The 15,929-nt window shown below is 39.3% G+C and overlaps 2 protein-coding genes across 3 annotated transcripts in view; both read right to left on the bottom strand.

Moving 5' to 3' along the window:
* Positions 1–6: 6 nt before the first annotated feature.
* On the bottom strand, positions 7–7,251 carry c4h6orf120 (chromosome 4 C6orf120 homolog). 2 transcript variants are annotated; one of them, XM_023276112.3, is made up of 3 exons: positions 7,181–7,223; positions 4,679–4,759; positions 7–3,374 (listed from the first exon to the last, which is right to left on the bottom strand). In XM_023276112.3, the coding sequence occupies exon 3, from the start codon at positions 3,340–3,342 to the stop codon at positions 2,788–2,790; it is 555 nt and encodes a 184-aa protein (XP_023131880.1). In that variant the 5' UTR covers positions 3,343–3,374; positions 4,679–4,759; positions 7,181–7,223; the 3' UTR covers positions 7–2,787. The 2 variants fall into 2 exon arrangements, with proteins under 2 accessions (XP_023131880.1, XP_023131882.1); XM_023276114.3 differs by lacking the exon at positions 4,679–4,759 and having other exon boundaries at positions 7,181–7,251.
* A 3,705-nt stretch (positions 7,252–10,956) lies between these two features.
* The window catches only part of npepps (aminopeptidase puromycin sensitive), a 29,228-nt gene continuing 24,255 nt past the window's right edge, over positions 10,957–15,929 (bottom strand). Inside the window, exons 22-23 of the mRNA XM_055009767.1 lie at positions 15,417–15,464; positions 10,957–13,120 (exon numbers count right to left, since the gene is read on the bottom strand). Coding sequence (XP_054865742.1) covers positions 12,974–13,120; positions 15,417–15,464 — 195 coding nt within the window. The 3' untranslated portion in view covers positions 10,957–12,973. The remainder of the gene's footprint in view (positions 13,121–15,416; positions 15,465–15,929) is intronic.

Below are 15,929 nucleotides of genomic sequence, written 5' to 3'. Positions count from 1 at the left end.
AAAAGCTGCAAAACAATATTTTGCTTTATTTGGAAACCTGAATAAATCGTCTCTAGAAACAGGAAAGCTGCTTGGCTGTTCCGAGGACTGATCTGAAGGCACTGTTGAACATTTCTGCTCAGTGGTAACAAGTTTACTCATAACTGAACTCCAGCGCTGGAGGTGATGTTGAAATCAGGAGCTTGTCCAACAGGCAAGAACAAATCCAACAAAATGTTGCTACTCAGGCTAACCGCTTGTTAGCAATCTTTTAACAAACCGGATGTATCCATTTGGAGTCGAAATTAAAGAAAGCGCAAATGAAAAAAATAAAAATTGACAGTCTGCTTTGGTGAAAATCATCCTTGTACTTTTGAAACCGTTCAGGTCTTCCTTTATATCCAACAATAAACCCACCCTGTCGGGACCTCATATCTCAAAACCACCAACAATAACTGTATTGCTCAGTTTGGACATTTAGACCCACACAGATCCCATATAGTGTGGATAGCAGTGTTAAGACAGACAGGTGGTGTCATTCATTCACAGGTTGAGGAGAGACTCAGCCACATCAGTAACCTGTTTGAAGGTTTGTGAAAAGTTTGACAGGTTCAGATTTTTAAGTCTGTCCTAATCCATTAATAACACAACATGTGAATGTTGAAAGTTTGTCATCACTGTGACCTTTCTTCAACCAGCCGTTACCTCAAAGCGTGAATACACTGTCAAAGATAAGCAGGTGCAGTCTTCGTTCTGTGAAAAAAATGTCAAGTTCAGCTGAAGCTTTTAATGTGTGTGTCTTAATGCTGGCATACAGCTGGATGTGTCTGTCCATTGTAGCTCAAAGATAAACCACAGTTTGGCTGCAGGCCTCTGCATGCCTCAAATCAAGCCCTAAACCAAGTTTCTTTTCACCTGAAGGAAAACCAGCTTTTATATTTGCCTCCTTCACTGCGGCCAGGATTTGAATTATACCAGCTGGCAGGAAAACTTGTTACAATATAGAAGCATACAGTTGAAATACAGTGTTTTAGGTTTCAATCCTTGTAACTACTTTGTTTCATAATTTGTCAGTGCATGAAAAAATCTCTGAGAGAAAGAGTCCACTGTTGGGAGGAGTCCCACCACGTCCAGATGACGGCTGATCTCATAGCATCAGCACAAAAACTACACATCAAGTAAGTTACAAACTGAGAGCAGATCAAGTCAAACTGACAACAGCCGAATTGCACAAAGATTTAAACGTACTTTTGACATTACATTACATTTAAATGCCTCCTTAAGAATTTCTTTCATCATTTATTGTAATCTTGAAAAGGTTACTGCCTGTTAATTCAACACTACGGTTTATGGGATGTGCTGCAATAGTTTTACACCAGTGTCCTCTATGTTTCGAGCAGAGTACGATTGTGCCCAGACTACAAAATTGTTATTAATCCAATCTGTACTGGCCTGAGTGAGAACAGCCACTATTGCTTGAGTAATAAATCAGCTGATACATAAGGAATGTAAATAAAGACTGAGACCAAACTGCAAACATCTGCTGGGTAACATACGAGCCCTCACCCCGAGTTACAAGATTTACTACAAAAAATGAAGTTCTAAGCAAAACAGATTTGATCACAGGAGATTCTACAAATTGTAAATAGACAGAAGCCAATGTCAAGATGTGAACTGCAATGTGCTGATGAGTTGGCTTAGCTCAGACTCCTTCCACAAGGTCTGCACAGTCCAATGTGGAAAAACCAGCAGAGCAGCATCACTATTACACAACAATTAGAATATTGCTTAGTGTGTCTGATCTCTTTCTCTGTCAGCTGAATCAGGGAGGCTGCATTCCACCATGTTTGTAACTTCCCAAACCGCAACACCAAAGACAACCGTGCCTAGTTTGACATGGTGATGGGCCAGGGGTGCAGAGGCAGCGTTTGAACTTCTCTCCAGCTCTCTTTTTAAACTTAGTTCATGTGCTGTAGTTCTTTTTTGAGCAGACAACTCAAAAATAAATCATAAAGGTCTGATGGTCTTCTAAAGCTGTGCTGTATCAGTACACCGTAACCTTGTGTGGGCATTGATTCAAACACAGCAGTGTAACTACGTCTGCTGTTGCGATTTACTGAAAACTAAGCAGTGTGATTGTTTACATTGAACTGCTGTCAGGTTAACTGAAAAGGGGTTCATGTCTGAGGAGAGTCTGTGGCAGTATAAGTTGCCTAATGGCCTAAAATGAACTTCAGCTGAAATTTAAAACATGTTTCTACTCAGAACGTGGACTGCAGATTCTTACAGCAAACTTTTACAATGTAATTACTTTACAGTTATGTGGCTACTTCATGACAGGACAAGGAATGGTTACAGTGACGAACATGTGAGTGCTGCATTTAGAGAAACTTCAAAATCCAGATCCATCTTTTTAGACTTCAAAAATAGTCCCATTTTGCAATTTTGTTTCAACTGGTGCCAATAACATCCAAATGCAGACCCTGAGCTTTACCTCACATCATTTCATTCTCTCTTGAGAGGACAACAAAGCAAAGCAACACCCTGGTCAGTCTAACAGGGTGATGGTTACTTCCTTATTACCAAACATATGATTTTGTGAAACATTCTTGGATTGGTCAGGGCTGACTGGTGAATTAAGCGATCCATCAAGCTTTAGAATCTCCTTTGTATTATGAGGACAAATTGCTTAAATGAAAGAATTCCCTCAGGGTTAGGTGCATATTCTTACCCTTTAACAATGAAAGGCTGGCTGAACTAAGAACAGAATCCTCTCTTGCTGTCACAGCAGCAAAAAAGAACCTCTTCTTATACTAGAATCTCAAGTATAATCTTCAAAATACCAATCAGTATAGTCCAAATGATTGACTCTTCCTCCTCAAAGTCCTCGGCTGTCTGAGTGGATTTCTTTCCCTTATGTTCATCTTCTGAAGAGTATGAGCCCTTATCAAACGGGTCCTGAGGCACCGTCTGATCATAAAAAACTCGCATTTCAAACTCGCTCTCTTGATGAGATGGGTGGCCATAAATGCCGATGCCCACTGGTCTCGTGAAGTCTCCCGGCACCACCACCACGTCATGGCCGCACGTGGCCGACTGCAGCTTGTACGTGTCGAAGCTCGGATGCAGGGTTTTATCCGACACGTACAGGTCTGCGTCTCCTTTGAGGCTTTGCATGTGCAAGATGATTCTCCCATCGTGATTGAGGCGCAGGTAGCTATAGTTTCCAGCCCCGATGTGGCCCTGAACCACATGAAGCAGCACCCACTCTTCAGGGACACCGTCGTCCTCCGAGGGGTTCAGGAAGCTTGTGGCCTGGGACAGCAAGAGGGCGACGACCAGCGTGCTGCAGCTCAGCATCATGGTGAAGGCATCTGTCAGTCAGTCAAGACAGCCTGAAAAACAGCATGAGAACAGATCAGAAAGAGGGATCTACCTGCTACACCCAAACACAGAGGGAAGCTAAAACTAAGGCACTTTCAGTGCAACAAGCATTTAAGTAAGGATGCAGCTCACTGGGAATCCATTTTAAAAGTAAGAGTGCTGCGTACGTGCTACTGAAATGAAATCTGTTCAAGTCACACCAAGCCTCTGCTGCTGCTGTCTCTGTTGTCACAAACAGCTGTTTGTCAATCAGCTGCACAGAGGAGCTGAAAGGAGGACAGCCAGACAAACTGTCTTCAACAGATGAACAGCAGAAACTTTCTGGACGAATGCTGCCTTCATGCAGGCTCAGCAGGCAGATATCAGGTTGTATGGTTTTATTTACCGATCAACCACTTGCAAAACAGGGTAGGAAAGTAAAACTGGGAATCAAATATCAAGAGCCTGAACAATTACTACTATCTTCTCAGGACTTTATGGGAGTGTCCAGGGATCCTTGATTGACATCTCTGTGAAATATTCTAATCATTTGAGATTGACTTGAGGGGAGTTTCATTACATGTAAGCTGTTGTCATCAAAATTAAAAGAAATAAAGGCCTACAATATTTCAGTTTATGTGTAATGAGTCTAGAATACACACAGTCTTCACTTTGAGCAATGTCTGATGAAAAATACTTTTTCCACCATATTCTAATTACGGGGGATTCACCTGTCGTCTGAAACATCATAGAAAATTTATGATTTTCTATGATGACAAAATGCAATTCTAATTTGTAGGTGTTGTCTGAAATTACTGGTTTTAAAACAAAAGAAAAAAATCATAATATTCACAAAAACCAGTTAACGTTTGTTTTTTGCTTAAAGACTAAAACTGGTCTGGGTCAACTAATAGATACAGCATTGATTTATAGTCAAAACTGCAAATAATATTATTTCAAACCATTTTTGCAGCTAAATTATTTGAGAAGAATTATTTAGCCAATAGATTAATACTGTTTATTGCTATTTGGACTCCCTTTATTTGCTACCTTGAAAACAAATATTTATCCTTGGGTTCATTTGGAGGCTCTAGTTTAGGTAGTCTTCATACGAGTACAACCCAAGTAAAAACTGACACACGACAGAGTTACAAATGCATTTGCCCAGTCTGACCCAATGCTTCAGCTTTTAACGGGAATAATGAAAACCAGTGACATCTTGCAATGAGATCACACCAGCTGTGATGTGAAGACTCTCCAACCCATGAGGACTCAGCCAGTACTCAGGTCACACACATCTTTGAACTCTGGCTTCGTTTTGATCTCAACTACATACCTGTAGACCTTTGTACTGTTAGGACACGATCGTGCTGATAAAAACCTGTCCTCAAACGGCCTTTCTAGTAGATTCCTCTCCCTATCACACAGACAGACACACAATATGATAACAATACCAGCTACACTATCACATCAATGATAAAGAAGTCTGACAAAGTATAATTTATTCTGATATAAGGGCTGTAGTTTCTACTTGATTGAAAAGACACCTGTTGAGCTGCAAGCTCCACATGTACACAGCAAAATGAGCGAGAAAAAGCAGATAAACTGAAAATGGAGGATTTGGTTACAAAAAGAAAAACAACATCAGTTGTAAAGAAATGCTTCAGCAATAGAAAGGATGATGACAATGACCACAATTGGGCACTTGGTCTGCAGTGTCAGGAACTGTTAGCCCCCCCATGAGACAACATGACTAATAAACACCGCAAAGCTTCTACAAACTGAATTATTCAAAGCATTTGGTGAAGTTATTTTTAGATTGCAATACATATCTGTGTGTGTGTGTGTGTGTGTGTATGTATATATATATATATATATATATATATATACATACACACACACACACACACACACACACACACACACACACACACACACACACACACACACACACTAATGTTCCAAAGTTTGGGGTCATCCAGACAATTTCATGTTTTCCATGAAAACTCACACTTTTATTCATGTGCTAACATAACTGCACAAGAGTTTTCTAATCATCAATTAGCCTTTCAACACCATTAGCTAACACAATGTAGCATTAGAACACAGGAGTGATGGTTGCTAGAAATGTTCCTCTGTATCCCTACGTAGATATTCCATTAAAAATCTTCCGTTTCCAGCTAGAATAGTCATTTACCACATTAACAATGTCTAGACTGGATTTATGATTCATTTAATGTTATCTTCATTGAAAAAAATGTTTCTTTTTTTCTCAATTTGAAGTCAGCTTCATTAAAAACAACATGGCTCAGTTCAAAATGTTTTCTTAAAACAGACCTTATCATTCTCTGGTATGATTTCAGCATCTGACGGTTTGTTATTGCTGTGTTTCTTAGAGAGAAATTCACATCTCATCTGTTCAGAATTTAAATTAATGCTTCTGTTGTAAATAAAATAGTGTCCACGTTCTAACATTTGTCATTTAAGGAATGTATAAAAATAAGACAGTCTTTCTGATTCATCTAAAAATTAGGCTTTTACAGAGACATCTGTAGCTTTGTGTGGTACATCTCACTTTTGGGGGGATTTCTTTTCCTTTCTTTCTTCTCAGAAACATGCTCAAATTTTCAAATATTGTGCCCGAAAAGCTAAAACAGTGCCGCTTTATGATACCTTAAAAATACTACAATAAATTTCAATATGTATGGAAAGTCAGATATTTATACAGCAATGACACAAGCAGGACAAACTTTGCAATAATAACTTTCATTAACCCCCTATAACAGGTCTAAAATAATGCTTAAATATCACATTTATAGAAAACAGGATTAATGCACCACCTCATTCTTCAAGAAACTTGACACACATGGATTCATGTGTGAAACATGGGTTTGTCCCTATTTCTTTTATAAATAAGGAGTTTTCTAAGTGATCCTAAACTTTGAACTGTAGTGTACATATAGCAGTAAAGCAACACATTTCAGCTTTTCTACCATATCCTGCAGCCCTAATTGTATTTGACTGTATGTTAACCTACAACAGACAATGGGTATAGCATAGTTAACACAAAATTAAATAACTTTGCAAAGATGAATATTACATGGAAAAGCAAATCCCGTTTTACAGAATAGAAAGGACACCTGTAGAGGAAACATAAGCACCGGTGGAAAATGGACCTGCTGACTGCCACAGCTCAGTGAAAGCTGACTCTAAAACAAACCTTACGACTGAAAGCTCTCAGCAGAGTTAAAAATAAACTGCTAGGTCCGATTTTTACCGGTGAGTCTGACCTTTGATACGAAGGAAAACAGACGGCAGTGGTTAACATTTCACTAATGAAAGCTTTACCTTAACATTTATCTTAATACTGTAGCATTTACAGCTTTAGAACCAGATAACAGTGACAACTCAAAAACATTTAAACAATCACATTAAGAGCAATAACACCTAAAGAGTCTCGACAAACTGACACTGTTTGGGCGTTTGTGCTAACACAGCACCTGTTCCTGCGTGTAATGTGATAGTCAAATAACAATAATAATGAATACAGATGCGTGTTCTGTTAAATAAAATGTTCAGGAATATACGTGTTAGCTCAAACGGCGCTAGTTGGAAATAGCCTGAGCTAACAGTTAGCTACCTACTAAGCTAACTGACGAGCTTCTTAAAACTGTTGGTTAGCTATCACGCAGCTAACGCTGCTGCTAGCTTGTTGGGTCTCAGCTAAATCTATTTTTATTTTATTTTCGCAGAAGATGGAGGCTGTGGGGTAACTTAGAACTTTAAGTTGTGTTAAAGACGATAACGAGCAATTTAATGATGCACTGAGTTTACTTACACAGCTGTCATTTCCTAAGCAGCATCCTCGACTAAACACAGCAGCAACCAAGTTCACTTCTTCACTGATTCCTCCTTCCACTGACCACCAGCTGAAAGACGCAGTCGACCCCTACCGGCCAACCACTGCATCACACCCTGCTCCTCCACGCCTGATTGTTGTAGGAAAATGTGCTAACATGACGGATTTAATCACAGGATGACCATGTTTTGATTACGGAAAATCAGGACACTCGGCTTGGCAATGAGATACTCAAATATGCTCAAAGTTTACTCAAAGATGCCTCATAATTTCAATACATTTAAAGTATGCCTCCTCTGTATGGATATAAAATTATTATATTACCAAATACTATCTATAACCAAAGATGCAAAATCAGACAGGCTTCTCAGAGATTACTCAACATGTTTTATTAAGACAAATTTCAAAAATAATGAATGAAATAATGATAGAAATAATGTCTCTTCTGTATTAGAAAAAAAATACCTCTCTTTTTTAGCAATCCATCTGTAACGAAACTAGCTCCCACAAACTTACAAAAACTAATTCATAAAAAATATTTGTTAGTTTTAGTTCAGTTTAGCGGCCCAATGAAAAACAATGAAAACCAGAACATTTTCATCACTCTGTAAAAAACAACCAGGACAGCCAGGACAGGACATAAAAACAGGACATGTCCTGGGAAAACAGGACGTTTGGTGACCATATTTAATAATATAAGGAAATACTAAATCAATTTCTTTTTGATGGCAGGCTGACTCCACCTCAGCATGAAGTATACCAAATTTAAAAAAAAAAAAAAAAAACAGAATAAAAACAAGCATACATGTTTTTTATGTTCATTATGATCACATCTTTACAAATTCCATAATTATTTATTATGGAAACAATTATTTATTCATAAAAATGACTGGATATCACTAAAATATTAACTAAATAACTGTCTGAATTTAATAACAACCACCTTATAATTAGTTAAACAATAATAAAATGAGCTGATTCAAAAATAGTTTTGATTGTGTTCTTTTTATTAAGTTGAGATAATCATGACAGATATTTCTTTCTTGCCAATATATCAAATTTTATATGGAAAACAACAAATTGTATCTGTGTCCCAGAAATCACTTTCCACTATGTTACCCATTACAAAAACACCTCTCCAGGAAGTGTGTTGATTCCAGATCACATGACCTGCTCCACATGATGTCATTTCCTCCTGAAGAAAAGACTGGCAAGACTCCAAGGCTTTCTGAGTTATTTAATGTAGAATAGTGTGTTAGTGAAGTGTGGATTTATCGCATGTCAACAGGATAACTACAATGTATTTATCAATAACTTTCAATTTGACTAAACTGTATATATAATATTTAGAAGAATCTTTCTGTAAAAATACCATGTGGTGTTTGGTTATAGGCGGCCATGTTGATTTTAGGCCTGGAAACAGCAAAAATGTCAACTATGATACCTGTCAACTATGTTACAAAAAGTCACACAATTTTATATTAACCCAAAGGTTTCAACAGTTTACCAAGAGACTAAACAGGTTTGTCACATTTAAAACAGTAATGATGCCTCCTGAAATGTCAGTCCAAACTCTGCTCTCTGATAGATACTATCAAGTCAGAAAAGCCAACACAATAACTTGTACTGTGAATGCATATTGATGCTTCTGAGTTTGTGTATTTCAGGGAACAGTAAAGCGGTGTCATGACCTGGGAGTAGCTGATGATCCCATTAAAAGGGATGATCTTGAACTAGAACTTGGCTGCAGGCTGTGCAGACCCTTGTAAAGTGAAGCTGTGAAAGGAGAATCTACCAAGTATCTCAACCATCTGCAACGCATTCATCAACACACGTTCTATTGGATTGAAGAAAGGCGACATACTTGTTCAGGTTTTTTTTTTTCTTTTAGTTTTCCTTTCTTTAGAAACTCTTGTGTGAATTTGGCAGTTTAATTTGGATCATTATCATGCCTTCACACCGGAATATTCTGCCAAGCTTCTGGAGACTGGGAGTCATCTTGTCAGCCAGTATTTTGGGATATTCACAGACATTCACAGTGTCGTCTATAACTGCCATCCTCCCAACAGCTTTTGCACTCATGCTGCCCCATATTATCAGTCACACCTTCGTGCTTCACTGTAAGGACTATGCATTCACTCCCGGTTAGGTTCATCCCAAACATGCCGGACCCCATGTGAGCCCAACAAATTTAAATGGGTCGAATCAAAGCAAAGAGTCTGGTCTTAATAATTATCAGGCTTCTATTTCATGTTATTTAGCAAACATCTTGTAGTACTGGGCTAAAGGGCAAGCAAAAGTTTTCTTAGACAACATCCATAGAGGTTGATGGCATGCAGCACACTGAGCTGTCCCAGAAACTCTGATTTCCAGATAACCACTGTGTCACATATGAAGCACTTGCTTGCCTACTTTTCAAGTCTGGATTGTGAAAGAAATGCAGTCTGTATTGTGGTTTTAGTGGTGATTAGTGGCACTATGGCTCCTTCCATACCCCGACTATTGTCGTAACTGTGTTTCCACTGATTTCTAGTTTGTCACGGATCTTCCTGTATCCTTATCCATCAGATTTTCAGATCTTCTGGCAATTCTCTTCCATGTGGAGCCATGATACAGAAATGCAGACAGACATAGCTCATCAATCCAAACACTGAGAAAGTTCTGTCATTCACAGGTTATTTCATAACAATATTCACTTCTGCTGCACTGAGTTTCTACTGAGGCCAACATTTTCAATATAGTCCTCACAGTATGAAGTCATTTGACATTCAGGTGATATTGCATAGGAGTGTGCTCAGTGCTGTTGCACACTGTATGTTCTTGGTCTTACTGAACTGTATTAAACTGATAAGAAAAAGACCAGGTCAGATTCTGACCAGTTTTCTTTCTGTATTATCTAGAATATAAAGCACAGGTCTCCTCAGTATGGATAAAAGCAACTTAGAAGGGCTCATTCAACCAGTATTCCTTCAGTGGAATGCAATTCTGCCCTTTGTTAGATTTATACCAGCTGGGTAATGACTTATTAATAGAGTATTAATGATCTAAATATTTGAGGCACTAATGATAATAATTTCAGTTTCAACAGTTAGATTTGCATTTTTCCAAGTACATCCTGTACCAGTTGATTCGTACTAATTTAGTGCCACGTCATGTGAATATGTGCACAATAAAGAATAAAAAAGAACCTTGAATCTTTGAATCATTCCTCCTGTTCGTACTGGCCACTCATGCAGCTCACAGGTTTGTAATCTCCCATTATTTTGAATCATGAAGCTTTGTGCACTCAGATGATGGTGAAATCTGATTAAAAATAGTCTGAAAATGTGGTAAAATGTATCAGCCACAGAGCATCCCAAAGGAATAGTGGCTAAGATGCCAGCATTCCTAGTTTGTGTTGCTTCACTTGTTTTTCTTAATTTATTTCCAACATCTCAATGGCTGGCAATTGAACAATTATTATTAAAAAAATTGAGCTGACCCTTATCAGTTTGGGTCATACAGCACTTTAGTGGTAGATATTACCAAACAGATGGGCAGTTTACTGAATTACCACATTTGAACAGCTATGAAAACAGCCTGCAGTCCCACACTGCCAGTTCACTAGTCAAGTTTTGTTCTTGGTTGAGAAACGTGCTGAAAGACTTGATCTGCTGACATAACTACGACACTAACTAGAGTATCGAAACAGCATCACTGCAGCAGGAAAGACTGGTTTGGTGCACCTGAGAAATGTCCTGTAGGGACAGATACTGTATCATCAAGTGTTACTTTATTGGACTGCATATTTACATTTGCCTTGGCAACACTAAAGACAAAGCTGTCCGGGGCGACAGCTTTTCCTCGTCTTAAAGTCAGAACCACAAAGACATTCCACATGTTGAACTAAAATCAGATTCATCTGAAAAAGACAAGAAAACATTAAATGCATCAGCACAGTTGACAAACTCAGAGCAAACACCGCCTGAACATTTTCTACAGACACTTCATGAAACCAAGATGCGTTTCAACTTCCCCTGTGCGATAGCATGGAATCTGTGTCCAATTTTACTCTCCTTAGTTATAATTTAACTGTTACATATACACATTATTCACCTGCTGCTATAACCACTTTTAATTCAATATTATCACCGCCACACTTCTTAAAATGTGAGACAATTCAAAATAAATTACATATCTGTTTCCAGGCATGCGCACTCACACCTCACTCATAAAAATCAACATGTACTGATTTCACATCATTTGTTTTTAGAAGCCTTTTTCACTTTAATGAACACCAACTGTAATTTTTAACAAAAAAAAAGAAAAAAGAAATAAACAAAAAGAAAACAACAACAAATGTTCCAGGGGGAAAGTGTCTCGACAACAGGTTGGATGACTTGGTCGGTATGTTTCCAAAAACCACATCAAATTGTAAATTCTATATAGATATACTCGTTAAACAAGTCTGCATAATCTGTCACATTAGATACATTTGATGTTATGTGGAAGTCACCTACTATCACCACTTCAGTGTTTAATATTTACTGCAAACCAGTCGACCATGTTAAGGCTTCCAAGTTCGACAGCGGAGTCAAAGTCGATCTGTCACGTCCACAAAGTCCAGACCGGGCCTCGGTGGACTCTCAACCCTATGAAGAGGCGTTTCCTGATGTTACTTCAGTATGAAAAGGCCCCGATAAGTAGTGTTGTGATCTTTTTCTTTCCCTCTCCTCAATATATAAGATTATCTCAACATTTAAATAAATCACTGCATCTGATGTCTTATAAAAACACGCCTGTATCTTCATTTCATTGTGGGTGGCGAATAAAGAAACTGGATTAAATATGCTTGTGGGTGATTCAAACTATACAAACTCTGACTAAACAGAGTTTGAAAGTTTTTTTGGGGGGGGGCGAGTAGGGGAGTGGAAACAAGTACCCATGAACTTTTCCATTAATTCTTTTAAAGGAACATCCGCAAAAAATGCTTGCATCATACAGTTTACAAATGTAGTACCATGCCTAGCGCTGCTCGCCTCGTCCTAACCGTTGATTAGCTATGGAGAATCAGTGCTGTTGGAAACTACAACACACACTACTGTTATTAACCCCATTCTGCCCAGGTGCCCTTCTGCCTTCACCCAATCACAATGCCTGAGGGAGAGGAAGGAGGGGGGAGATGTGAGGATGAACTGAGAGGGGTGGACAAAGTAGCAAAATAATGGATGACTGTCTGTACAGAAAAGTAAGTGAAGTAAATAGAGCAGCAAATGTAGAAAATCACACTTCATGCGTTCAAAATGAGTGGCAGCAGGAGAAGGGTGAGGAAGGGGAGGAGGGGAGGCTTCACAGTTTCTTCAGCTACAACGCAGAGGTGGATGAAGGTGTGCATATTGGGGTATGTGATGCAGTTTACACTAGCAGGGTTACCAATCATTTCAAGGGCGATTCTGCGACTCGGGCGAGCACTGGTTCGATAATGTGACGTGCCGACTGGCTGACGTGTTGTCTGCCTGTGGACAGAATGGGGCTAAATCTACATTCCTGGTCTGACTAAAATGGATTTCGCTTGTTAACGTAGAAAGAGTCTCTTTGAGTTTCCAACACTTTGTTAAATTCTTGGCTTTGTCTTCTTGTGTCATACAGTTTCTTTTGAGAAATGAAGCCTGCTGTAAGTACGCTCTGGTCTCCCACTCTGGTCTGTGGTGAGGGGGGCCGAGGCAGCTATGATGCTGGGAGGTCCGCGCTGGAGGGAAGGGGGAGGGGACTGGAGGAGGCGGCGAGGCTGGCTCAGACGGGAGGTGCTTTGCGCTGCAGTAGATACTGGTGGATGTCGTCCGCGTCGCGCTTCAGCCAGGCGGCATTGAGGAGGATGTTCTCACAGCACTGCTGAACTGTACGCTCCGCTGCCGGCGCCGGGTGACTCTCAAAGAAACTCTGCGGGAACAGAAACATGGAGAGATGCTCAACCGTCTACTCCACATCTCATACATCTCATGCACTCTGAAGCTTTTGGCTGAATCGCACAACCTTCCTTTGTACATGGGGTTGGCTTTATTTTCATGAAACTGCCAGGGAGTGCCTAAAGTCTCTCTTCCATCATTGGTTAAACCCCTGAAAAAGTCATTTCTGTGTTTCAAAATGACAAAAACTGCCCGTTCAAAAAACAGTCACACACTAATATTTCACTGGACCACCTTGAGCTTTGAGAACGACACATTCTCCGTGGCATCGTTTCGATAAGCTTCTGCAATGTCACAGCATTTATTTCTGTCCAGAGTTGCATTAATTTTTTTTGCCAAAATCTTATATTGAAGATGGGAGAGTTGTATCACTGCACAAAGTCTTCTCCAGGACACTGCAAAGATTCTCAGTGGGGCTGAGGTCTGGACTCTGTGGAGGACAATCTGTGTGCGAAAATGGCGTCTCATGCTCCCTGAACTACTCATTTACAATGTTGAGCCCCATGAATCCTGGAATCATCATCTTGGAACATGCTCGTGTCATCACGGAAGAAATACTCCATTGAAAGACCTGGTCATTCAGTATATTCAGGTAGTCAGCTGACCTCATTCTTTGGGAACATAACGTTGCTGAATCTGACCAACCCCAGATCATAACTCTAACCCCCACAGGCTGGTAGGAACTAGCCATGATGAGTGCATCACTTCATCCACCTCTCTTCTTACTCTGATGCCCCCATCACTCTGGAACAGGGTAAATCTGGACTCATCAGACCACATGACCCACCACAATTGTTCCTGGAAGGTGATGGTTCTCCACTATCCTTCAGGTTTTAATAATGCATTGGATGGTTCTTAACCTGATTTTAGTAGTTTCAGAAATCTCCTTAGTTGTTTACTTTGCCTGATGCAGGCCAATAATTTCACCCTTCTGAGACGGATTAATATCCTTCCCATGACCTCAGGATATGTCTTCCAATGTGGTTGTTAAAGAAATGAGAAGCTCCTCACTGCATTAACTAGGGTTAAATAAGTTGTTGCAGCTGAAACATATTCATCACAGTGGTAATTATGTAATGGAAGACTCTTACCTATTTGCTTAGTTAAATCCAGGTGGTGACTTTTTTTTGGACAGGCAGTGTATTTTCATTTTTTACACATGAAAATATTATCTCCCTGACTTCAGATGGCTTATGAGCCTACACTCTTGTTTCTTACAGTAGAAAGATCCTTTCTGTCTCTCCATCCATCCCTCTGCCACCTGCTGCAACTAGCGCACACCAGCTCACCTACAAGTCTGCTGAAACACAGTAAAAGAACTCTACAATACACAACGGCAAGTTGTGACATTGGAGTAATTCTGCCATATATACTGAAGGTAGAAATGATACAGAATGCCACAAACTGCAATCAGTTGTCATCAATAGACTGCAGTTTGCTTGCTTTAATAAGGGAAAACTTGATTTTCAGCAGACCAGGGTCTTTAAGGTGCTCCGGAAGTATCTAATTTTAGGACAAGGAACACTCCATCCACAAAAGAAAATGATGTGATATGGATGTGAGATCTGATACTAAATTTTCCTTGTATTGAAATGTTTTCCCAATCACTCTTTCCAAGATCACAAATTACCAAATTAAAAAAATAGCAAGAAAGAGACAGAAAGTGGGGAAAAAAATTTATCCCTTAAATAGTTTTAAATTAATCTGAAAAAAGTCCAATACATCTGTTAGTAAAGACTGAGATATTTAATATTGTGTTGTCATGGAAGTTGCCATAGAGTTTCATAGAAAAAGATGATCTGAGTTTAGCTGACAGTCCCTCCAATAAAATTCAAAGTTCTCCTGTCACTGAACCACATCTCTTTCCATCCAGGGCCTTCTTCTGTATATCATGGCCCCATGTTACCCGACTGTCTCAATACAAACACTTTAGAGACAAAAATGCTTAAAAATATAATGAGGCCTTTTTGCATTGCATGTTAATGCTGTTGTGTTTGCCAGATGACTAATTAGGTAGTTGTTTGCTCAACTGTAAACTTCATATGAACTCAGTTTGTGGTCATTCTGTCCTCTAGTGGTCAAAGTTGTGTTTCATAAAAAAGCTTGAGGAGAAAGTAACTGTTCTTCCTATCATTAAAGAACCTTGACTTCAAGTTACCTTTTCATTTCCCATTACATGACATTATATCAGTTCTCTTTTTTGAAAGTAACAGAATGGGAATAAAACCCTTAAATGGCAACTAGTAAGGAGTACTGTGTCATGGTCTCACCTTCACTTCAACAGCCATTTTATCAATTGCGAATCCATCAACTGTGAGCTGCAAAGAACAAGACAAACGTTACCCACAACGCAAAAAGAAACAAACTTGTATCTCTATTGTGACTGACAGCATGCACCCATTTATAACATTTAAATAAAAACAAACACAGATAGACTGCGTAAATGAAGCTTCTGCTCTCTTTTAAGCTGTGTTCATTGTGTGAGAGTAAAGAAGTTCAATAAATACTTTCTTAGCAAGACATGATCTCATGAGATTGTGTTCATAAATCAGAAGACTTTGGGGTTGTTGTTTTTACTCCGCCTCGGCGGAGTTATGTGATGATCGGCGTTGGTTTGTCAGCAACATTACTAAAAACGGACTAACGGACTTGGATGAAATTTTCAGCTAAGGTCAGAAATGACATAAGGATCAAGTGATTAGATTCTGGCAGTGATGCAGCTTATAGTCTGGATCCATGGATTTGATAAAGATTCCTGTATCATTGCGAGATAGCAGCACCTG

Source organism: Amphiprion ocellaris, chromosome 4 (genome assembly GCF_022539595.1).
Source record: "Amphiprion ocellaris isolate individual 3 ecotype Okinawa chromosome 4, ASM2253959v1, whole genome shotgun sequence".
NCBI classification, from domain to species: Eukaryota; Metazoa; Chordata; class Actinopteri; family Pomacentridae; genus Amphiprion; species Amphiprion ocellaris.
This window is presented reverse-complemented; position numbering and strand designations above follow the sequence as displayed.

What these genes read in the sequence shown, in the direction of transcription:
- c4h6orf120 (XM_023276114.3), bottom strand. Translation starts at nt 3,342, where the DNA reads ATGATGCTGAGCTGCAGCACGCTGGTCGTCGCCCTCTTGCTGTCCCAG.